The 23,308-nt window shown below is 51.0% G+C and overlaps 2 protein-coding genes across 4 annotated transcripts; both read right to left on the bottom strand.

The window, feature by feature from the left end:
• Nucleotides 1-258: 258 nt before the first annotated feature.
• si:dkeyp-69b9.3 (myocardin-related transcription factor A) lies at nt 259-12,770 on the bottom strand. Its single transcript, XM_052066266.1, is given in 19 exon segments — nt 259-1,173; nt 1,251-1,305; nt 1,396-1,539; nt 1,614-1,712; nt 2,224-2,709; nt 2,825-2,915; nt 3,610-3,760; nt 3,839-3,986; nt 4,061-4,159; nt 4,682-5,167; nt 5,297-5,387; nt 6,085-6,235; nt 6,323-6,491; nt 7,971-8,102; nt 8,215-8,401; nt 8,404-8,594; nt 8,675-8,730; nt 9,075-9,128; nt 11,371-12,770. Coding segments are annotated over 19 exon segments (3,231 nt in total). The 5' UTR covers nt 11,426-12,770; the 3' UTR covers nt 259-787.
• A 4,766-nt stretch (nt 12,771-17,536) lies between these two features.
• LOC127600473 (zinc finger protein 653) lies at nt 17,537-22,700 on the bottom strand. 3 transcript variants are annotated; one of them, XM_052065064.1, is made up of 3 exons: nt 22,388-22,700; nt 18,883-20,781; nt 17,537-18,024 (listed from the first exon to the last, which is right to left on the bottom strand). In XM_052065064.1, the coding sequence occupies exons 2-3, from the start codon at nt 20,755-20,757 to the stop codon at nt 17,689-17,691; spliced, it is 2,211 nt and encodes a 736-aa protein (XP_051921024.1). In that variant the 5' UTR covers nt 20,758-20,781; nt 22,388-22,700; the 3' UTR covers nt 17,537-17,688. The 3 variants fall into 3 exon arrangements, with proteins under 3 accessions (XP_051921024.1, XP_051921023.1, XP_051921025.1); XM_052065063.1 differs by lacking the exon at nt 22,388-22,700 and adding an exon at nt 22,118-22,381; XM_052065065.1 differs by lacking the exon at nt 22,388-22,700 and adding an exon at nt 22,151-22,381.
• Between the last annotated feature and the right edge of the window lie 608 nt (nt 22,701-23,308).

The following is a 23,308-nucleotide window of genomic DNA, read 5'->3' as shown; positions in this document are numbered from 1 at the left end:
CTGCTTGAAAATCGTTTCAATGACATGGGCCAGATTAGGCAACGAACAGGCTGAAATCTGATTTCATCTGATCGGTTCATCAAAAACCAAGATCCACTTTTTGAAGGTCAAGTTTCAAGTCATCGTGGGAAGATCAGGTCTCACAATTGCCAAGGACATTCCACAATATTGTTCCACAAGGTCTTGAGAGAATGGTAGAAACCAGTTGCAACGTTTGTGGACACGCACCAATGACTAAACTCAACGAGGGCGAGAAGAATCAAAGTCAATAAATACCCGAATCAAAACGGAAATACTTGCGTAATGGTCAGTCAAAGAACGAGAACATTTTGCGGGCCACCCCGTGCGGAGCTTTGTGTCCGTTTCTCCCGTCCTAGCTTTTATGAACTCAACACTGCAACAAATCAAACCCCCGACCTTGCGTGGAGTCAATCATTCTGACAGCAGTGCTGGCCGGCCGGATGGATGGATGGATTTTCTTTCCGTCCGGAAATTGGAAGGGAGAAAGCGCAGTCGACGGAACGAAGAAGGAAAAGAAAGTAGGAACCAAGGAAGGAATGATGCGTACTGCGGAGGGATTTTGCAGGTGCTGGAAAGACAAAAGGAAGATCGGGAGCGAGGCACCATCGGTACAAATCGCGGGGATCAACGGAGGAAAAACGTCTCGGGTCCGAGGCGGGACGACGGGAAAAGAACGAAGTCAGCAAAGATGAAAGAAGGGAGAAACTACGAAAGAAAGGACGGACGGACTGCGCGTAGCCAGCGGCAGAGCAGTCCGGACGCTTCCTCACCACTGCTCGATCATCAGATCCAACACTCGATTGATGTTGAGATCCGAATCCAGACTGAAGTCGGCCTCCGCGAAGGGAGGCGGCGGCGGCGGCGTGAGCAGTCGCAAGCCGGACGTCAGCGTCTCCAGGATGTCGGCGGCCTCGAAGGCGGCCTGCGCCCGACGCTTCCGCGACTTGCCGGAAAAGTGCGGCGGAGGCGAGGCGCAAAGGGGCGCCGGCGGCGCCGGGATGGCGTGACTCGCGGCGGGAGACGGGGGCAGCTCCAGGAGAAGCGAGGAGCAGAGAGGCAGGAAGCCGCTGTCCTCGGAGTGCCGCTGGCATTTCTGCGACGGATCCGCTTGGGGAGGAGGAGATGACGGCGGAGGAGATTTGTGGACAGAGTCTAGGAAGGAAGCCATAAAATGCTAGCGAGCCACTTTCCATCTTGAGCTCGGCTTTTCCTATTTACCAGATACTCACCGACGGAAGCGCTGCGCTCATCCAGAATGTCATCGATGGATTGTCGAGGGTCCATCTATTGACCCAGAAAAAAACAAAGTCCAGTACTTTTCCTTTTCTCAAATCCAAGAGAGCTCGACTTTTCCCGCTCGCCGCCGACGCTCACCTGCGCTTTCAGGATGGCCTCCTGGAGCTCCTCCTCCAAGCTACGAACGCCAGGCGAGTTTTGGACCGGGCTCGCCGTGATCCGCAGCGGCAGCTCAAAGTCTCGGCCGATCGTATCGGCGGGCCAAGGCCTGGAGCAGAGGACCTTTGAGAAACCAGAGTTGAGTTGGCGGACTCGGTCGAGGCGCGAAAGGCTTGGGAGAGGTCCGGCCGGACTACCTGAGCAAACAACACCTCGGTTCCAGGATCCCTTTCCAGGTCCCCCCTCCTGCACCCTGGTTCCTGTTGCAGGAACGGATGAAGGGATCTGGCGCAAGACTGGCGGGACAGGCAGAGAGTAAAACGGCGTCAGCTTGAAAGAACTCAACCGGTCCAACGTCTCCGTAGTACGTCGGTTTCGAAAATACCCTCAAAGTGATTTGCGCAAAGCCATCGTGAACAAAAAGGTGAGCTCTGTCCGGCTTTTTGGGATGAAGCCTAAATGTGCGGCGAGCGCTTGAACTCGTCCAACTGTTCATTGACCCTTTTGGTACTTGACTTCTCTAAGGAGCCAAAATTCCCGAGGGTGCCGTCCTTGAATTGACCGAGGCGTTTCCATCCCGCTCGGAAAAATTTCTTCGATAGTCAGGTGTCGTCAGGGTCTCACGAGGTCAAAAAGAGCAATTAGCAATTCTAATCGCAAACAAGAAACGTACGGGTCAATGGCGACTGTCCATTTGCTCGTTAAAGTTGTCCGAGGAGTCCCGAAACGAAAAGCCAAAAATCCAAAGTCACACGTCACTTTTTGTTCTCCACCCAAGTCGCAAAGACCCAAAAGCTTTTCCCTCACTTGTTGGACAGTGTTGGGCGGGGCTTCCCTCGCCCCGCAATTGATCCGCTCTTTCCCGTCCGAGTCGGCGGCCGGCTCGGTCCTCCAGGCGGCGCCGCGCCGCGGGGGCGACGAGGACGACGTGGGTAAACTGGGACTCGGGGTTCCGGAGGCGGTGCAGGCAGGAGCGAGGAAGACCGCGTCCAGAGGACCGCAACGTTCGCCGGACAGACTGACGGAGAGGCCGTCGGCTACGTTCGGAACGCCGTTTGGGACTCGGCGATCCGACGCGTACGTCCGTCGGTCGGGGCCGCTTCCGGGCGAGTCCGCCGAGCTGCGGCTCAAGCCGGGAAGCGGGCCAGGGGGGGCCGTGGGGGGCGGACAGAGGGGCGCAGAAGTGGCGCGCGAGGGCGGGAGCTGGAAGGGGCGAAGGCGCTGCAACAGGGCCGGCTTGGTGCCGGAGACGGGGAGGCCTCGCTTGCGCAGCTGCTGCCTCAACTCGGACACCTGAGGAGGCCAAAGCGCGTGGGGGGGTCATCCGAGGTGGCGCTCGTGAGTAACTGCGGATATGACCCATCGGGGTCCGAGATATTTCTGGATTTACGCCATCGCTTTGTCTTACTTTGAGATCAACGAGATTTGCTGGGAGGAGCTCCGGTTTGGGCGCATTGTTTGTGTCCTTTGGCGTGCGCTTGGCGGCGGCGGCGGCTGGTTCACTGGAAGAAAAAAAAATAGATTCTTTGGATTTACTCAACACAAACAGGATTAAATTTTTTCGATAATTGAATCGAAATATCTTCCTGCTTCCGCCTCATCAATATTGCCCATGGAAAGCAATTGAAACGCCATGAATCCATTTCCAGATCACCCATTTTATTTTGTTCTGTTGAAATCAAAGGAACCTACTCAAAGAGTATTTGAAGAAAGAAACGGGGGGGGGTGGCTTCAAAGCACTGAGATGATTGGACCCGTCGGGGGCATCGAATGGATTGAAACCGGAGCGTTGCGGTCGTTTTGACGAGAGGTTTCGCCTCTCAAGCCGCATCGGTTCCCGCAACGAGGCTCCGTGAGGCGGTCCTCACCCTCCCGGCATGCCCAAACCGAGCAAAGCTCGCTACGCCAACTCAAGACGCCTGCTCGGATGAGGTCGATCAATCATTTCGACTTGGGGACGCACCGACGCCGAGGACGCTAGCGGTGAGCGTAAACATTCTCCGAAACTCACGTGGAACCGCGTCATTCGCCAACCGTTTGCCCGAAGATACTTTCGGGGAAACGAATGACGACGGCGACAAAATGATGCGAGTGGACGGCGAACCCGTCGGGCGACGACAGAGTTGGCCGCGCAGACTGGCGGCCATCTTGGAATGTGCGTACAAGTCTCAGGAAATGAGCGAAAGCGAATACCTGCGCAGCACGCCGACTTGTTCCTGTTGCTGCTCCTGCTGCTGCTGCTGCGGGATTTGCAGCTGGAGAAAGACTTGTTGCTGCTGGAGCAGATGAGAATTGGCGGCGCCTAATGGCTGGGTAGGAGGGCTTTTCTGTTTGGCTCCTCCCTCTTGAAAGAGACGACACACACACGGCACAGGTAAGACTCAGGTGTCGGGTTTTGACTCTGTAGAGAGCAATTGGCTACCAATTTGCGCTTTCAGGATGGCCTCCTGGAGCTCCTCCTCCAAGCTATGAACGCCAGGCGAGTTTTGGACCGGGCTCGCCGTGATCCGCAGCGGCAGCTCAAAGTCTCGGCCGATGGTATCGGCGGGCCAAGGCCTGGAGCAGAGGACCTTCGAGAAACCAGAGTTGAGTTGGCGGACTGGGTCGAGGCGCGAAAGGCTTGGGAGAGGTCCGGCCGGACTACCTGAGCAAACAACACCTCGGTTCCAGGATCCCTTTCCAGGTCCCCCCTCCTGCACCCTGGTTCCTGTTGCAGGAACGGATGAAGGGATCTGGCGCAAGACTGGCGGGACAGGCAGAGAGTAAAACGGCGTCAGCTTGAAAGAACTCAACCGGTCCAACGTCTCCGTAGTACGTCAGTTTCGAAAATACCCTCAAAGTGGATTTGCGCAAAGCCATCGTGAACAAAAAGGTGAGGTCTGTCCGTATTTTTCGGATGAAGCCCAAATGCGCGGCGAGCGCTTGAACTCGTCCAACTGTTCATTGCCCCTTTTGGTACTCGAGTTCTCTAAGGAGCTGAACGTGAATTGGTGCCGTCCTTGAATCGACCGAGGCGTTTCCATCCCGCTCGGAAGAATTTCTTGGATTGTCAGGTGTCGTCAGGGTCTCACGATGTCAAAAAGAGCAATTAGCAATTCTAATCGCAAACGAGAAACGTACGGGTCAATGGCGACTGTCCATTCGCTCGTTCAAGTTGTCCGAGGAGTCCCGAAACGAAAAATGGTCTTGCAAGCCAAAAATCCAAGTCACACGTCACTTTTTGTTCTCCACCCAAGTCGCAAAGACCCACAAGTTTTTCCCTCACTTGTTGGACAGTGTTGGGCGGGGCTTCTCTCGCCCCGCAATTGATCCGCTCTTTCCCGTCCGAGTCGGCGGCCGGCTCGGTCCTCCAGGCGGCGCCGCGCCGCAGGGGCGACGAGGACGACGTGGGTAAACTGGGACTCGGGGTTCCGGAGGCGGTGCAGGCGGGAGCGAGGAAGACCGCGTCCAGAGGACCGCAACGTTCGCCGGACAGACTGACGGAGAGGCCGTCGGCTACGTTCGGAACGCCGTTCAGGACTCGGCGATCCGACGCGTACGTCCGTCGGTCGGGGCCGCTTCCAGGCGAGTCCGTCGAGCTGCGGCTCAAGCCGGGAAGCGGGCCAGGGGGGTCCGTGGGGGGCGGACGGAGGGACGCAGGAGTGGCGCGCGAGGGCGGGAGCTGGAAGGGGCGAAGGCGCTGCAACAGGGCCGGCTTGGTGCCGGAGACGGGGAGGCCTCGCTTGCGCAGCTGCTGCCTCAACTCGGACACCTGAGGTGGCCAAAGCGCGCGGGGGGGGGGGGGGGGGGGGGTCATCAGGGGTGGCGCTCGGGATTAACTGCGGATATGACCCATCGGGGTCTGAGATATTTCTGGATTTACGCCATCGCTTTGTCTTACTTTGAGATCAACGAGATTTGCTGGAAGGAGCTCCGGTTTGGGCGCATTGTTTGTGTCCTTTGGCGTGCGCTTGGCGGCGGCGGCGGGTTCACTGGAAGAAAAAAAAATAGATTCTTTGGATTTACTCAACACAAACAGGATTAAATTTTTTCGATAATTGAATCGAAACATCTTCCTGCTTCCGCCTGGTCAATATTGCCCATGGAAAGCAATTGAAACGCCATGAATCCATTTCCAGATCCCCCATTTTATTTTGTTCTGTTCAAATCAAAGGAACCTACTCAAAGAGTATTTGAAGAAAGAAACGGGGGGGGGGGGGGTGGCTTCAAAGCGCTGAGATGATTGGACCCGTCGGGGGCATCGAATGGATTGAAACCGGAGCGTTGCGGTCGTTTTGACGAGAGGTTTCGCCTCTCAGGCCGCATGGGTTCCCGCAACGAGGCTCGGTGAGGCGGTCCTCACCCTGGCGGCATGCCCGAACCAAGCAAAGCTCGCTACGCTAACTCAAGACGCCTGCTCGGATGAGGTCGATCAATCATTTCGACTTGGGGACGCACCGACGCCGAGGACGCTAGCGGTGAGCGTAAACATTCTCCGATACTAACAGGGGAACCGCGTCATTCGCCAACCGTTTGCCCGAAGATACTTTCGGGGAAACGAATGACGACGGCGACAAAATAATGCGAGTGGTCCGCGAACCCATCGGGCGACGACAGAGGTGGCCGCGCAGATTGGCGGCCATCTTGGAATGTGCGTACAAGTCTCAGGAAATGAGCGAAAGCGAATACCTGCACAGCACGCCGACTTGTTCCTGCTCCTGCTCCTGCTGCTGCTGCTGAAGGATTTGCAGCTGGAGAAAGACTTGTTGCTGCTTGAGCAGATGAGAATTGGCGGCGCCTAATGGCTGGGTAGGAGGGCTTTTCTGTTTGGCTCCTCCCTCTTGAAAGACACGACACACACGACACACACACGGCACAGGTAAAACGCAGGTTTCGGGTTTTGACTCCGTTGAGAGCGATTGGCTACCTCCGGGCCCAGACGCCGCCCCTCTCTGGTCGGGAGGAATGTACTGGTGATACTTGAGTTTCTTCATCTTGGGTTTGGTGTCCCGCGGTTTCCGTGAGGGAGCGAGGTGGCCGAGGTTGAAGGCGGCCGTCGGTGAAGAGGAACCGGCAGGACTTGGAGGCCCGGCTGTCTGCGGGGGTTCAAAGCGGGCTCAGTGGAGTCACTCCAAAGCTGGCGCATAGAAAATGTGACGCGGGGGGTGGGGGGACAGGGGGGGGGGTGTCGAGCTGTTTGACGCGTGGAGGTTAAACCCGTCACGGCTCTCCGGATTGACAGCGCGTAGCGTGCGAGTGGGCAAATTCACAGTAATGAATGCGGAACGGCGGTCGGGTGGCGCTGACAAAGCACAAGCGCCAGCGTCTTTGTTCGGGTCAGCGTCTCCATGTAGCCGACTTGGTTGTCATTTCAGATGCTAATTAGCGGGTCAAATGCCGGCTCGAAGTGTACTTCATCCCCACATTATTTCTAAGATCCACTCACACACGTATGATAAGACTTTTCCAGATGCCGGATACGAGCGGCCATTTGGGTTTCCTCCGCAGGGTGTTCGGGCCTCTTCTACTCCCCGTCGAGAGGAGCCAGATGAGGTGTCGACCCAGGACACGACGCTGGAGAGAGACCCTAACCCTAACCCTAACCCTAACCCTAACGCTAACCCTAACCCTAACCCCCAACCCCTAACCTCCAACCCCTAACCCCTAACCCTAACCCCTAACCCCTAACCCTAACCCATAACCCTAACCCATAACCCCTAACCCTAACCCTAACCCTAACCCCTAACCCCTAACCCTAACCCTAACCCCTAACCCTAACCCCTAACTCTAACCCTAACCCTAACCCTAACCCTAACCCTAACCCCTAACCCTAAACCCAAACCCTAACCCCTAACCCTAACCCTAACCCCTAACCCCTAACCCATAACCCATAACCCTAACACCTAACCCTAACCCTAACCCCTAACCCTTACCCCTTACCCCTAACCCCAAACCCTAACCCCTAACCCTAACCCCTAACCCTAACCCCTAACCCTAACCCTAACCCTAACCCATAACCCCTAACCCTAACCCCTAACCCCTAACTCTAACCCTAACCCCTAACCCTACACCCTAACCCCAAACCCTAACCCTAACCCCTAACCCTAACCCCTAACCCATAACCCATAACCCTAACACCTAACCCTAACCCTAACCCCTAACCCCTAACCCTAACCCTAACCCCTAACCCCTAACCCTTACCCCTAACCCCAAACCCTAACCCCTAACCCTAACCCCTAACCCCTAACCCCTAACCCTAACCCATAACCCTAACCCCTAACCCCTAACCCCTAACCCTAAACCCTAACCCGAAACCCTAACCCCTAACCCTAACCCTACCCCCCCTGGAAATAGCTGGAAGAGGGAAGTCCGGGCTTCCCTGCTAAAGCTACTGCCGACCCCCGCGACCCGACGACCCCGGATAAGCGGTAGCAAGTTGATGGATGGATGCGATTTTTCGTTCCCCGCTTTGCATAAACGGATATCAACTCACGGAACAAATCTCAGCATTTAGGCGAACGCCCGTACTTGTGATCAAGACGAGGCCGGCGGAGAGCGCACATCCATCACTGTACCTTTGGCAGCAGGGGCGGGGGCGGGGAAATCAGAAAGATCCCGTTTGGTCGAGCCGCGCCCGCAGTGGAGTTGCTTTGGCACGTGCCCGGCGCTCGGCTGCCCTCGGTTGCCGGGAGCGACGCCGAAGCGGACTGAAAGGGGGGACACGGGCGTCAGTCGGCGCTTCCCTCAAAAGGATTTTGCTTCGTTTCCTTTGAACGCATCCCAGCGGGGAATCCCAAAGCGACTCCGTTGTGGTCTCACCTGAATTAGAAGCGGACCGCGGTTGAGGGGCGGGCCCGCCGATGACGAGTCGCTCAGCAATCGGTCATCGGAGAGCCCCAGCGGCAAATGGAAGGCCGAGGCGTCTTTGGGAGTGAAATGAGTTAATGATCCTCTGTGTATTTTGACAAGAGCTTGTCCCAGACAAGTTAAATGCCCAAAAAAAACGTTTGGAAATGTGCGCGTTTATAATACGACTGGAATATAAGGTGGAAAAGGACAGCCAGAAAACAGAGACGCGCGGAGCAGCTCCGGCAGTTTATTTTGTGTGCATTTGTCCCGGTATCACCTTGCACGCTTGCAGGAGCGACTCCACCAGGGGGCGTCTTTGCATGTCTTCCTGCACCACCGTCAGTTGGACGCTGCGGTCAGGAAGCAGCAAAAAAAAATCAAACCGCTGTGCAAGATTCACTCGGCGGCTCCACGGAAGCGTTCGACTCACCGGAGCTTCACTTTTGTCTTTTTCTTTGTTTTTAGTGGAACTTGTCGACTTCAAGCCTGCGGAAAGAAAAAGGACCAAGGTGAAAGAAACGCTCTCGGGGAAATTCCAAGAGACAGACTTCATATGCAGTGACAAAAATTTTTTTAAAAAACATGCTAATTGTACAAATATGCTTTTTGATAGAAACAGTTCGATTTTTTTTTCCTCAGTCAGCAGATGTCCAAAATCTGAAATAAATCACAACGAGAGACTTTATGAATAACGTTTTTAAAAAAAGATTTCAAAGTCTTTTCACCGACTGGCTGCGAGGAACGATCGCGTTCGATCAACAACTCTCCCAAGATGGTGACTAAGCAGACAAATTAAGTCACAAATGTTCACCGTCGCGCATAAAACCAACCCAAGTCTGCATTGATCTCACTCTGCCTTCGGTTCTGAATCCTCAACTGCAGCACTGAAAGACAAAAAAAAAAAAAAATGAAGAGGGAGTCAAGCATCGGTATCGATTGGCTTGAAGGGCTCCATGAAGAATGACAAGTAAACGGCGCTCCAATCAATGAATCACAGTTGACACAGAAGCAAGACTCGAGCGCCGTTGAAGAAGCCGGCTCATGTTACCTAATGACTTTGGAACGCACGCACACACAAACAGGTGAAGCCAATGATACATTTGAGTGAGACCTTAGCGAGGGGAGGGGGGCGGGGGAGGTGAGGCCTACCCAGGGGTGGGCATTGGAGGCCAGTAACTATTTATTTCTCTATATATCTATTTCAGTCAGACGCCACCCCCCCCCCCCAGCCCCCTTCAGCTGTCCCGGCATTTCATGCAACCCCCACCCCCTCCCTCACGTCATCCTCGCTGGTACTGCCAGAACTGTTCTCGTCCTGTGGACTTTGCACAAGACAAAAGTTGAACAAATGGACCGCAGAGAAATAAAAAGCACCAAAGCCTTTTTGCCTTCAGTTTGATGCCAGCACCAGGAGACCAAGGCACTCCCCCCCCCCCCAAAAAAAAAATAAAAATAAAAATAAAAGGCCTTAAACTCGTTAAAACACACCCAGGACATCTTTGAACACACATAAGCAAGTCACAAATGTGTAGAAAATGTTTCTGAATGTTTGATATGTGCCTTTAAGAGGCGGGGCCTGGTAGGGTGGCATGTGATGTCTGCGTGTGAGTGTCTGAGCGTGGGCAGTGGCTGACAGCAGCTCCTGCAGAAGTCACCAAAAAAAAAAAAAGAAATAATATGAAAAACAGCACTATGTTGCACTTTTTAAAAAAAATAAAAATGCACAATAATGCCCAAATTATTTAAAAACAATGAAATAGACTTTTGCCAACGGACATTGAGCAGCTCCTTCCATTGCGCATACCATGGCCGCCTTTGTCCAGCATCATCCAGACATACAGATCCTGTACCTACTTTACACGGAGACGGTCGCAGCTTCTCAGTAAGCTGCAGTAATAGTATTCATTCCTCGCAGAGGATAAAGAATATATGCCTATGAGTATTGTTATATTATCGGTCCTAATGCGCTACTCTACATGTGTTCAAATATCTTAGAAGGGTTACAATACAGATTCTGTTCGCTCACCTGTCTACGGCTTTTTGCATTGTTTGCTAGCATTAAGCTAAAGGGATTTTTTTTCCTGAGTCGTGGGCTAAGCATGTTTCGAAGCAACACGTGTTGAGCAAAATAAAGCCAATGAGAGGATATGTTCAAAGTGATATTCTGGTCTTGGCATTCACCCCTTATACACGCATGACGGCGCGCGCACACACACAAAGCAGCTGCCAACCTTCCTCCTCCTCCTCCTGCGGCCCCCTTAAACCCTGCCCCCCCCTCCCCCAACCCAGGAATCACGTGTTCCAGCAGGTGTTGCCCCACCTTGGGGACATCCTGAAAGACCATGACGTGATTTCCTCCGCTCGAAAAGACGACAGCTGATAAATTGTGAACTGCTATTGCGTATTCAAAAGGTTGATCGAGGATAGACTAAGTCACCATTAAAGTTTTAGTCAGGTCACAAATCCTGTACTGTAGACCACTTTACATGGAGACCATCGGAGTCTCTCAGTAAGGTGTGATGATATTATTCATTCTTCACAGAAGATAAAGAAGATATGCCCGTGAGCAGTGCTATATTCGTGGCGACTGTATGTGTTCAACTATCTGCTGTTTAAAAAGGTTACAATACAGATGCTATTCGTTAGCCTGTCTATGGCATTTGCCATTGTTTGTTAGCATTAAGCTAAAGGGATTCTCCTGAGGCGTGAGGTAAGCATGATTATAAAATCAACCCGATGAGAGGATATGTTCAAAGTGATATTGTGGGCTCACATATGCCTTCCTCACATTAAAAAAAAGAAAAATATGGCAGGGGCGGGGCCTGTTCCTGTCACTCATCAGAAAGTCGACTGTGGAATTATTCTTGTTTGTCGGGGGCTAACGTCACGCGTCTCTCTCGAGCGTCAAACCACAAAGCCGCGACCGGAGACGACCCCGCGGCTCACTCAATCCGTTCCCCGCCATCGAATCCTTGACGCTATCGCTCACGCGACGCAATCTCCACCTCGCCTTCACCTCCGCATATTCATGCTCATGTAGCCAATGACCCTGCGCTTTGCGAAGGGGGACCTTAAGTGTCCGCCGTGTGGCCGTCTACTTAATTGCTTCCGCTGTCGTGCGCTCACCTGAGCGGAACTTGTTCCGGATGAGGAGCGACCTCTCGGAAGCAAGCAGCGTCATGGCGGCTCCGAAGGGCGACGAGGCACAGAGACACAAGAGGCTCAACGCGGTGTGCGTCCGCCAGGACGAATGCAACCTCTTCTTTGCCTTTTTCCGGGTGTCACTGCGGGGAAGGCGACAACGTGAGAGAGCCAAATGCTCGCAAATCCACTGACGGACACTAAGTGAGATTAATCGAGGCACAGTCTACATCCCCTGTGGACGGCCCGCCATGATCACAATGCGTCAAATTCTAGTCAGGCCGTTACAATCAAAAGACGAGTTTCACAATTTGCAGCGACGTTAGTTCTTTTTTATGGAGATGGAGAAGTCTGTGAGGATTTTGTTGATGTTTTTCGTTCCGAAATGCGATGCTTGTAGCGTGAAAACACCAGTCCACAGATGCTGTCGGTTAGCATGTCAAAGGTGTTTCCGATTAGCATTCAGGAGCAAACCAAAAAGTTGTAAAGTTGTTGTTTGAAATACACGACATGTCATTCACTTTGTTTTATGTGTACTTTGACCTTTGGTTGGGGCATCAAACCGCTTGCTGCCTCTTCTCTGATATCAGAGCGTTGTGTTTTTCTTCTTTTTTTTAAGCTAGCCATGCTTAATCAAAATTTTATTTGTGGATAATTTTGATTAAATTCTGTCAAACATGACACTTTTTTTTCGAGGCTACCTAGCTATGCTAACATAGAACAATTTTAGTGGTGGATAATTTAGCTTAAATTCCCTTTTTTTTTGTTGTTTTTTGCTTTTTTTTTAGGCTAGCTAGCTAAGCTAACTCGGTCAAATTAGCTTGGCAGATGATTTTGTTCAAATTCAGTAAATATTCCAAATGTTTTTTTTTTTTAATTTTCAAGACTAGTCTTAGCAGCAAAGTTAACCCCCCCCCCCCCCTCAAAACATTTACTGGCCACTAGCGCATTATTCTTCTCTCAAACAACAAAGACGTGAGCGTGGCGCTAGGACAGTCGAAGAGGAGCAAAGAGCGGGCTGCCAATGAAGGAGGAAAATACTTACAGGAAGGCGAGGAGAGAAGCTGAGCGGCCCCTCGGGGTGGTGGTCCAACTGGACTTGATTTGAGATGAAATTGAAGAGAAGAGAAGAAAGCAACGAGGTGGCCGAGTGTTTTAATGGCAAGTTCCTTCTTTCATGTTTCTTTTCATGTCCGCCCTTTTCATCGCCGCTTTATTTCTGAACCGCCGCGTCCTTCTTTTTCTGTCCGTCTGCCGTTCTTCAGCCAACTCAGCCAGTCGCCTCCTCTCGCTCTGCGCCCCCCCACCCCCACCACCTCCCACCCTCTCTGGCTGCCCCAAAGCATCATGGGTCGCGGGTGCCAACTGGGAGAGACTGTCAAACCCTCCCCCCCCGCCCCCCCACCGCCGCGGCCTTGCCCACCCCGCCATGTCTCCCGGCTCACAACCTCACCCCTGACATCTGCCCCCCCCCTCTCCCTTTTTTTTGTTTTTGTACAACAATTCCTTCAGGTTTTTTTGGGGGGGGGGGTTGGCAACTTTTTCGCATGAATGTCTGTCGCTCACCGTCAGTGTATCATGTGATCCGCGGACACCTGGGCCCAAAAGACCTTTTTATTAGCGCGGGGCCAACGGGGAGCATTTTTGGACCCGCTTCAAACGGTTCAAGTGCAGCAAGGCTCCTCATATGCTTGCCTTCGGGATGCCTCTGGGTCACCCCTCCGCAAGTGATTTACTGCCGTGTGCGCGTGTCATACGCCACTGAGACTCTTGTGGCGCGAGTGAACGAAATCAGCAATATTTTATCTTCTTGTCCAAAGTGTGTGTGTGTGTGTGTGTGTGGCATACACAGCCTATACTCTTACAGCTACAGCAAAGCTACTGAACTAAACTAACCATGCTTTAGCTTGGCCAAAGAACGGACACTGCACACTCTGTGTTCCGTGTGTGTGTGTGTGTGTGTGTGTGTGTGCCATAAGACACGGTCCAACATGTGACTTCATAAATTCTGATATTTAAAGGTGTTTATAGGCTAACACCACCACCTTGTGTATCCCTGATTTTTTGCAGAGCTGTATGTCATTTGGAAAGGGTGGTCCCCGAATGGTGATGAACTAAAAAGTGGTCCCCACAAATCACATAAACCGGTCTCTGTGTGTGTGTGTGTGTGTTGCATTAGGCCTGGTAAAGTGGGGGAAGTGAGGATGTGGCATGAGCACCTGTTCCTCCACTTTGATGGACGGGCCTGTGTGTGCTGGTTCAGCAGGCCGCGGCAAAGGGGGCCGGGGAGGGCGGGGGGGCGGGGGGGGCTGTAAAAGAAGGCAGAGGACAGGAGGTGGAAGCGGCGCTTCGGTTTGTGGATGATGAGGCACGGCGACGCTTTGAAGTGGCAGTGTGGGAGCAAAGTCGTAATGACGGACACGGTGTGGGAGCGTGACAAGAGGGGCTGATGGGAAAACCGCAGCGGGGGAGTCGGAGTAGGGTATGGAAAAAAAAAATTAAATACGGTGGCGCTTTGAGTTCCGAGTCTTTCGTTAAACGAGCTTTCGAGTCATGTGAAAGCCTTTTTCTTCCCCACCACAAGGAATTGAAATCTAATGAATCGGCTGGATGCGCGCATTTGGGCCAAGTCCGCGGCAAAATAAACAAGACGGTTATTGCTCAGCGACCCGCCCACAGTTTAGCCAATTAACAGCTAGTCATGTCGCCATTCGATTGCACGTAGCAGAAACCGCCGGTGGGCGCAAAATGTTTGACTTACTCTGATGCGGGGCGAGCCACGCTGCCATTCGATCCAGCGGCGCTTGTCCTCATTAGGGTGGTAGGTGAGCTGGAGGCTATCCCAGCTAGCTTTGGCAAGAGGCGGGGTACACCCTGTACTGGTCGCCGGCCAATCGCAAGTCACACGTGGAACAACTTGGAGCCTTCAATGGAACAAGCTTGCAAGTTTTTAGAATGGCAAAAAAAAAAAATAATACTAGTTTTGTTTTTCATAGCAGTAATCAAGAAGGGAACACTGGATTGGTCACTTCCTGTTGCCATGGAGCAAAATGAAACATGCATCAAAAAGCTTTGATTTCATTTGCCATTTGAAATGAACCTTGTACGTTTTCCACCCGAAGGAGGTTCGCCTCCGACATCTTTTCACACACGTCATTTCCAGTAAAAGTGATTGGAATTGCTTGTTAGCTGCGGTTGGACTGCCTCTGCGGTCAACACCTGCCAGCGTCCATCTTTGCTCCCACAAAACCACTCCCCTCGGTGTTAATCCTGCTCTGAAGCCTCGCGTGATGTTAACCTTTTCTTTGGCGCAATATCAGATTTCTCAGTGTGTGCTCCCTGCGGCAAAACGCGCAGCCTGTAGAACGAGGCCGCGGAGAAAATGTGCTATGTTAATCGATCACTTGTATTTTAATGTATCATTTTTATGTATTATTATGAGTATTTATAGATGACAAAATTGTGCAGGCGCTGAATATGGTGAGCGAGCCTGCTGAGAAGTTGAGCAAGAACGGCTCCAAAACCATCGCTGAGATAAGAGCTCCCCCACGTGGACACAAATGAGCACTACAGTTTCGTTTGAATTGACATCCGTCATCCATAATTCTTAACTCATTCACTCCCAAAGACGTTTTTAAACATCTTATTCGGACTTGGTCCAGAATTGGCTGGTACTGAATGAGATTAATCATTAAAAATATAGATCATGAGGAAATACAGCAGTGGTCGAAGCAGTAACATACAGTGCGAACTGTTATGCTAATGCTGATGCTAATGTTATGTTATGCTAATGAATGCTAATTATTATTAGCATTTTTATATGACCAAACATGGCCGCAAAGTGACGTATTCTAAGAAAACGTACTCTGTAAATAACACGAATTGGATTTTTGGGCTGGCTAAAACAGTCGTTTCTTCTTCGGCTGATGCTAATGTTATGTTATGCTAATGAATGCTAATTATTATTAGCATTTTTATATGACCAAACATGGCCGCAAAGTGACGTATTCTAAGAAAACGTACTCTGTAAACAACACGAATTGGATTTTTGGGCTGGCTAAAACAGTCGTTTCTTCTTCGGCTGACTATTATAATTACGGTGAAGTCACCGAAGGACCGGACATTTTTATGATTCGGATTATTGTTGCTCCTATTGTTGCGGTTATCATTACAAGTATCACACTGAGCTTGGCAAAGGAACTCATGAGTGGCGGCTGTCGGAGCAGCACTGTTTTTGGTGCATTATGATTAGTCATCTAGCCATGGGGCAGAAGATCACTTTTCTTCTTCATGTATTCGAGAACATCATTAGCGGGCGCGGAGAAGTCACAGTACACACTATTGGAATGATGTAAGTTGTTGGATGGTTGACAAATATAATGGTGGCATGCTACAATAAAGTGAGCCCACAAAACCTCAACAGATTCAATTAAATCTTACATTTTAGCGCGTGCCCGCACGCACAAGCGCAATCTATTCTCAGAGCTTATTCCAATCTTTGCAAACACACCTGCCTCTCCTCCCAGCGTCCCTCTAAAAAAAAAGTCTGTTTACCAACGTAGAATGAAGCCAAAGCTTAACGCCTTCCTCTCAATGGGGCAGCCCATAAGGACCAAGTGGGGTCATTTGAGCGATGAAAAAGTATTTCATCACGACTCGGGAGCTTGTGCGGCGTTCGAGGAGCCTCTGCAGACCGACTGAGTGGAGAAGACGAGTCGAAAGAATACAAAAGAGGAGAAATGTTATCGCACAGGAACAACCAAAGCGTCTTTGCGGGCGCCGTTTAGACTGCGAATGAGCCTTGAGATTCTTTTTTTGATATTGTGTGAACACGCCACCCCCCCCCCCCCAAAAAAAATGGGCAAAGACTTGGTTAGAAGTTGTCAAGCTGTATTAAATACAATTGAATATACTTCACAAATAATTAAACTGATATTTTTTTTGTGTGTGTGTATATATATATATATATATATATATATATATATATATATATATATATATTGTATTGTATACATATATAGATATATATATATATATAGAGAGAGAGAGAGAGAGAGAGAGAGATCTGTGTTGGAATAACTCATTTGGTCTTGAAATATATGTATTAAATACATCAAATTAGCCAGCAACAAAATATAGAAAGCTTTCTTTTTCTTTTTTTTTTTTCAATTCACCACATAAAAAGGTGAATATTGTGCTAAACAAAATAAGTGCAAATGACTCACAGTGTTTCTGTTAAGAAATACAGATTCCACTACAAGGTAGTGCAGCGTCTCCTTGTTTAACACAAGGAGATGCTGAGAAGAGTTTAAGGTGGGGTTTTTTTGTATTGTTTTTTTTTTAAGCACTTGAAGGTCTCATCATTGATTGTGCGGGAATGTAATTGCATGGAAATAATTGACAACAAAATCGCCATTTCAATATTGCGCTGCCAAAATCAGCTACAAAGCTCATGATTATGAGTATTTGTTGCCCATTAAAGTCCCTTTGAAGTGAAAATAAATAGCGACACACCACATGGAAGATTGATGGTAAGACTACTGCCAAATGCGAAGGATGACATAAATCAGAAAGTACATGAAATGATGAAAAATTAAGGCGTTCTCTCCACTCCTGAATGCCGGGTGCCATGTTCTCTTCACGAGTTAGAACCACGCCCACTCAATTGTCAATCAAATACCGCTACTACCAACTGGAGCCATGGATGCCAAATGATGGATGAGCATCATTCTTATGCCAAAAATCCCTCCAGTAGTTGGATGAATCTTAACGGGTCATTGCAACAACGAGGCGCTCTACAGCGGCCACGACGGCGCAAAACCACCTTCTCCCTACACTGGCCGTCACGTGGGGGACTTTAAAAAGAAATTTACCTCGCCTTCTCCGCATCGTGCGCAAACTTGTGGCTGACTATGAGGCACTCGAAAGCAACCACGGCAATTAACTGAAAGGAAGATGCAATTTTCGGGTGGACGTGTAGCTGGCTCACCTGCTGAGGCGAAACAAAGGCGCTCAAGTTCTTACCTATTAGGGGACGGGTGATTCCTGACAAATCACAAAGTGTATCAGGCACCGTTTTGGCCCCGCCCCAAAAACGAGTAAAAGTGAAATGATGAAAAAAAATGTGTGTCGTGCTCTCCGCAATCCAACGAAGCCTAATGGATTTCGAAACAAATCTCCGAAATCACTTTACGGGGTCTTTAAATGCAACGAGGATAGCATTCATTCATAAAAATAAAGTCGCTTTCAAAACATAAATAGGAATATTGCAAGTGCTCCCGTCTTTGTCCGTCTGGGACATTTTTAAGTCTCCGTTTCGGAATCAGAGTTTTCGAGATGAGACACGGTGGAGCTGTACCATTCAGCAGGCTCCTCCTCTTCTTCATGACGACCGCCGCCGCCGCCGCCGCCGCGGTCGCTGAGCATTTCCACGGCCACTTGGTGGAAGGGGTGCTTGCGCTTGGTGTGGCGTCGCAGCGTGTTGCGCTCGGCGAAGCGCGTGTGGCAAAGTTGGCACTGGTAGGGTTTCTCGCCCGTGTGAACCCGTTGGTGGCGCTGGAGCTCGCCGGCCTCCCTGAAGCGTTTGGCACAGATGGGACACACGAAGTTCCTCTGACCCGTGTGGATGTGCTTGTGTCTCTGGCGGAGCGAATCAAGGACAAAGAAATATGTTTTTAATCGCAGCCAAATTCCGGTCCAGTGGTAGCTTGAATTACAGGATGGGTTGAAATTGATTCCGCGACCAAGCTAACGCAAAGCATCAGAACTGAAGCTATATTGGCAACAACGCTAAACTGCCCAGTTGAGATTTGTTAAACTGGCTGACCCCCCACCCCCCAAAAAAATAATAAAAAAATAAAACAGTAGATTAACCTCAGCGCTATGGTAACGGCCGAAACACATTTCGAAACACAGCCGCTAGTCATAGAGGAGAACCACAGAGCATGGTTGAGAGCACGGCTGGCAAGCTAATGCTAAAAGCTAACGCAAGATTGTTCAACTGGTTCAACTGTGAACACCACAAAAATATCAAATGGTTTTGTACGTTAACCACATGCTGTTTTGTTGAGGAGGAAGAGGAAATCGACAGCAGAGTTCATGACTTTTAAAACGAAACATTAAAGGCTGAAATAACTGCGCTGATAATCGCGTTTCTGAAACGCGGTTTCGATAGCATCTCGCTGGTCATTAGGTTCGCTCGACGGAAGTTGAGCGGCACTGTGTTAGTTTCAATCAATCGGTCGCTCAAAACCTCGTACGTGACCAGGAAATGAAACCCACTCGGACGGAGGTCTCTTTTACGAGGATTTGTCTGCGCGATTTGAGTCGAGCTAACAGGTTTGTCGTTAGCTGATTTCACCAAATTGTAAACATCAAGTCAACGTGTTCACGTCTATGGGTACTTTTGGGGCCTCGGTAGCGCAAACGTACGGTTTGAATCCTGGCCTCGACGAGGTCACGCTTCCTGAGGAACGGCGGCGTTAGCTCAGCACTGACCTGCAGATGGCTGGAGCGCTTAAAGGCTTTGCCGCACTGCTGGCAAACGTGAGGCTTCTTCTGTGAGTGCGTGATGGCGTGGCGCTCTAGGTCCGAGAGGTAAAAGAAGATCCGTGGGCAGAGTTGACAGTAGAGCACCCGCCGGGCAGAAGGGTCGTTGGGGGACTCCGTGGGAGAAAGAGAGTCCGCTGGGTCCAGCGGGTCCAGGGGATCCAGGGGGTCCATGGGCTCCAGTTTCGGTGCCAAGGGAGGAACGGCGGCACTGGAAAAGTACATGTGGTCGTCCAGAGGTAAATGTTCAGAGTCCGCCAAGGGGTCGGGGTCTATCGATCGGGTGTCTGAGGGGTCGGGCGTCAAAGTAGCAGCAGCTGTTCTTAAAGACGATGGCTTATCGCTCTCATCGGAGACCTGCTCGGTCGGTATGGCTTCAGTTCCAACAGGCGAGGCGACGTGACTAGGAAGGAGCGAAGAGGAAACGGGGGCCAGATTAGGGGCCAGGATTCCGCCGGATCCCCCCGATAGGATCACAGTGGGGTTGTTGTTTAGGCCCAATCCCGTGACGGGGCACGACAAGGTGCTACCGGAAGCCAGGGGAAGGGAAAGCTGGGACAGTTGACCGGTGGCGGGGTTCAGGATGGCGATCGGGGTGGAGGTGGAACCACTGGAGGAGAGGAGGAGGAACATTGGGCCGGAAGCATCGGCGGCGACGGGGGCGGCGGACAGAGGAAGAGAAAAACTCAGTGGAGCAGAGGGGAGCAGAATGGGAGCCCCGGAGGAAGGCGTGCTAAGAATCTGGATGGGCTGGTTGGGGATGGCTTGTCCGCAGCCGTCGGAGGGATTCCTATCCAAACCAGTCAAGACTTGCGGCGTCTCGGAAACCCGCGAAGGCATCGGATCACCGCAAGGTGCATCGAGTGCATCGGCCAAACTTTGGCTGAGGTCCGAAACTGCTGCGTCGGGCACCCGCAAGGCCCCTTGGTTCTCAAGCGGGCCCTCGGAGACGCCGACGTCCACTTGCGGCACCCTGAGTCCGTCCGGACTGAGCGTGTACGGAATGCCCTGGTCGTCGATGAGAAGGAGGTCCCGGGTAATGACAGATGTCGGGTAAAAGGAAAGCGGTTCCACTTCGTCCTCCTCAACCACATCCCGGTCTCCCTCGCCCTCGTATTCGTCCACCTCCATAATCAGCAAGCCGTCGCACGGGTCCAGAAAGCGTGCGTGCCTGGGCTCTCGGCTCTCTCTTTTCTTGGGTAGACTCAGGTCCAGCGGCTCGCTTTGCTCCTCCGCCCGGGCAAAGTCCTTCAGACGGTCTTCGACTCGTCTCTCGAAAGGTTCTTTCTTCGCTCCCTGACCCACGAACTCCACGCCACTGGCCGTATGCGATTCTTTTAGGCTTTCTGAGAAATCCGAGCGGACGGTCCCTGCGAGCAAAACATCGCCACTAGCGTGCGTCCCTGCCGTGAGCTCGACTCGCTGGTCCTCGGTCTTGACCGTAGATATTTGGTTTGGTTTTTGTGCACTACTGAAAGGCCAGTCTTTGGTGGGTCCGGCGGCCGAGTCGGCGTTGGGCGTTTGGCGCGGAGGGGAAACCACAATTTGGTTTCTGATTGGTTGCCTCGACCCATGAGTCTCTCTCAATTCCTGGGGGGCGGACTCACAAGAACCGTCCTCCGCTGGCTTTCTCACGTTGATTGACAGAGCATCCTGGTTGACGGGGCGCACCCAGAGGCTACCTGCCCCGATCGCCTCGGAACCTGTCCCCTGCGGCTCCGTCTTTGGCTCCGATCGCAGCAGTTCGTGCGATTGTGCGCCCGGGCTGCCACGTGGGCCCTCCGGGCTGCCTCTCGGCGGGACTGTAGCCAGCTGACCATCCATTTTGGGTCACACCCATTTAGACATCTTGAATTTAAGAGCATAACAACGCGTTAGAGAGTCAAACGAGCACAGCAAAAACAAAAATATCAAATAAGTGTGCGCAGGGGGCCTCGGGTGGGGGTCCTCATGTCTTGAGAATAGAAGACTGCTCGGTTTAAGAGAGGTCTGACGTACAACATTTCAAGGGTAGGAATGGCACATAACTCGTTTGCACGATAGGTAAGATTATGTCTTGACTATTTCATATTTATGTCCAAGAAGTTACTTTGACTGAATAATTGCATCAGCATATGTTCGATAAGGACGCAATGTAAGAATGCAGTAGGCAAACCGCAATACGTTACTACTGCGCTAGCTAGCGTAGGTTAGCGACAGATGACTACACAGCGTAAAGGCCTTTTCACACTGCACTTAGCGACAAGCAGTGCGCGGTCACCAACCCAAGCGCTTGTCAATGTGCTCCGTGGGCACACGCGGTGCGACAGGCCCTTAAATTAAGAATGTTCAAGAGCCCTGGAATTGTATTTCTTGCTAATAGTTACTCTCACTATGACTTTACAAATGCATTAGCTGACTAGACTACAGCGCAGCGTGAAAATGACATGGTCACGTGGCACAAAGTCACGCTCAGTTACTCTATACTGTTTATCATCTCAGTATTTTATAAATATAAACAAAATGGGGATTTAGGAGAAAATGTGACGTTACTACAGCGTTAGCATAGGTTTGTGTGGCATATTTGATTCCCACCGTAGTCTACTGTTTTGCGGTTTTAATTATTACTATTGATATTTTCTGTCCAGTACAGAGATCTGACTCTTGTGGATATGCTCTGGCGCGTTCCGACTTACATACAGGTTGCGCTTAACGTCGCCGCCGTAGCAAGGCAACTCCGTCGTAAACCGAGGAGGAACGTATGTGGGTCAAGTTCAGTGAGCGAGATGCTAATGAAGCGGTCACGTGACCTCCCTAAACTCCGCGACGTCCTATCAAATGTGACGTTCACTGACACTCTGTTAAATTATGAAACACGTTGAAAAACAAATCTTAAATGGCTCGCGTGTGGGTGTAGCCGAAGCACACTGCACGTCGTCTCTCCTACTTCCTCATCGAAACGCGCCGTGGGAACGACATGATTATCAGAAGACGTGTTAGTGGCTCCGGCCGTGTCGCGAAAAAAAAAAAAAAGAGAAGAAGGCTATGAAAGAGACGAGGCGGACAGTAGGACGCCATTATGCACAGTCCAAGGTGCGAGCTGTCAGTGCGCCGTGACGAGCGTTCGAACCCGCGACGTCGCCAGCCGGCACACTGACGCGTCGTTCCGACAGCCGAGAAGCATGCGCACGAGAGTTATATTTACAGCTTATGCGTGCAGGAAGGGAGACCGCCGCACCGCTGCTTAGTGCTTCCTCCTCGAACCTCCAGCCAGCCATTTTCGAAGCCGAGGGTCCGAGCGCGAGCAGGACAAAACTTTACGGCCGCGCCCCCGAACGCCTCGCGGCTGCTGACGACGACCGGGCAACGCTTTGAAAATGCCAATTTTTTTTTAATCTTTGTAAAAAAAAAAAAAGAAAATTGAAAGTGTGCTCCACCCATACGCAGCCGCCGTGCTATGAAGGGACTGGCTTACCCGAGCCGCGCACACTTCCGGAGGACCAAATATGTCTGAGCTGCGCGCAGGGTGATGCTGGCTGGGGCTCGGCGAGGGAGGGGTCAGGGGGAGTTGCTATGGCGGAGCAGCCTACCGGGTCCGAGCAACGGCCATGCTCAGCCTATTAGGCATTTAGGCTGCCGTGGAACCTGCAGCCTGCAGGCTCCCCGCAACCGCTGGAGAGGTCGGAGACGTTTTATTTAAGTCTGATGACATCCAGCTCGAGTATGGAGTCACACTTCCTGTACTCTCTCTGCTTGAATGGTGTTTTATTTAAAGAGAGTCAATGGAAGGAGTGCAATGTAGTCAAAAGTGGGGTGTGTGCCACACCACGCGTGCCAGCAACCGGTTCAGGGTGTCCCCCGTCTACTGCCCGAGGACAGCTAGGATAGGCTCCAGCACGCCCCGCGACCCTTGTGGGGATACATTGTTTGTGTTTATATTTATATATATATATATAAACCACTAATCCATCTCTTAATTGTCACAATTAGTCCCAATTCTGTACAACAAAACACAACATGCCATGTAAATTACAGGGAGTGGTTCAGAATCAATATTAATGTGAAAAAGTCAAGAGCTCACCTTGGTCAGAAGAAAAAAAAAAGAGTCAGGGGGGAATTCTAGTCCATATTGACTTTATTTCAAATCACTCCAGTCACTAAAAAAAAAAAAAAACTACAAAAATTTATCAAATATTTGATGTGTCCCGCGTCGAGCAGAGAAGAAGAAAGCTCACCGACAGGAGCTGCTACGGTGTAGCTAGCATAGCGAAGAATGTGTGAGATGTAGTCTCGTGCGTTCGTTTCTTTTTTTTTTTCTTCTTTTTTTTAAATAAATCAAAATATTACTTTCACCATGTTGCTTCTATTTATTTCATGTGTTTTGTCATTTTATGTT

The sequence above is a fragment of the Hippocampus zosterae genome, chromosome 5, assembly GCF_025434085.1.
Source record: "Hippocampus zosterae strain Florida chromosome 5, ASM2543408v3, whole genome shotgun sequence".
NCBI lineage: Eukaryota > Metazoa > Chordata > Actinopteri > Syngnathiformes > Syngnathidae > Hippocampus > Hippocampus zosterae.
Note: the sequence above shows the minus strand (reverse complement) of the source record. Positions and strands in the feature narration are given on the sequence as shown.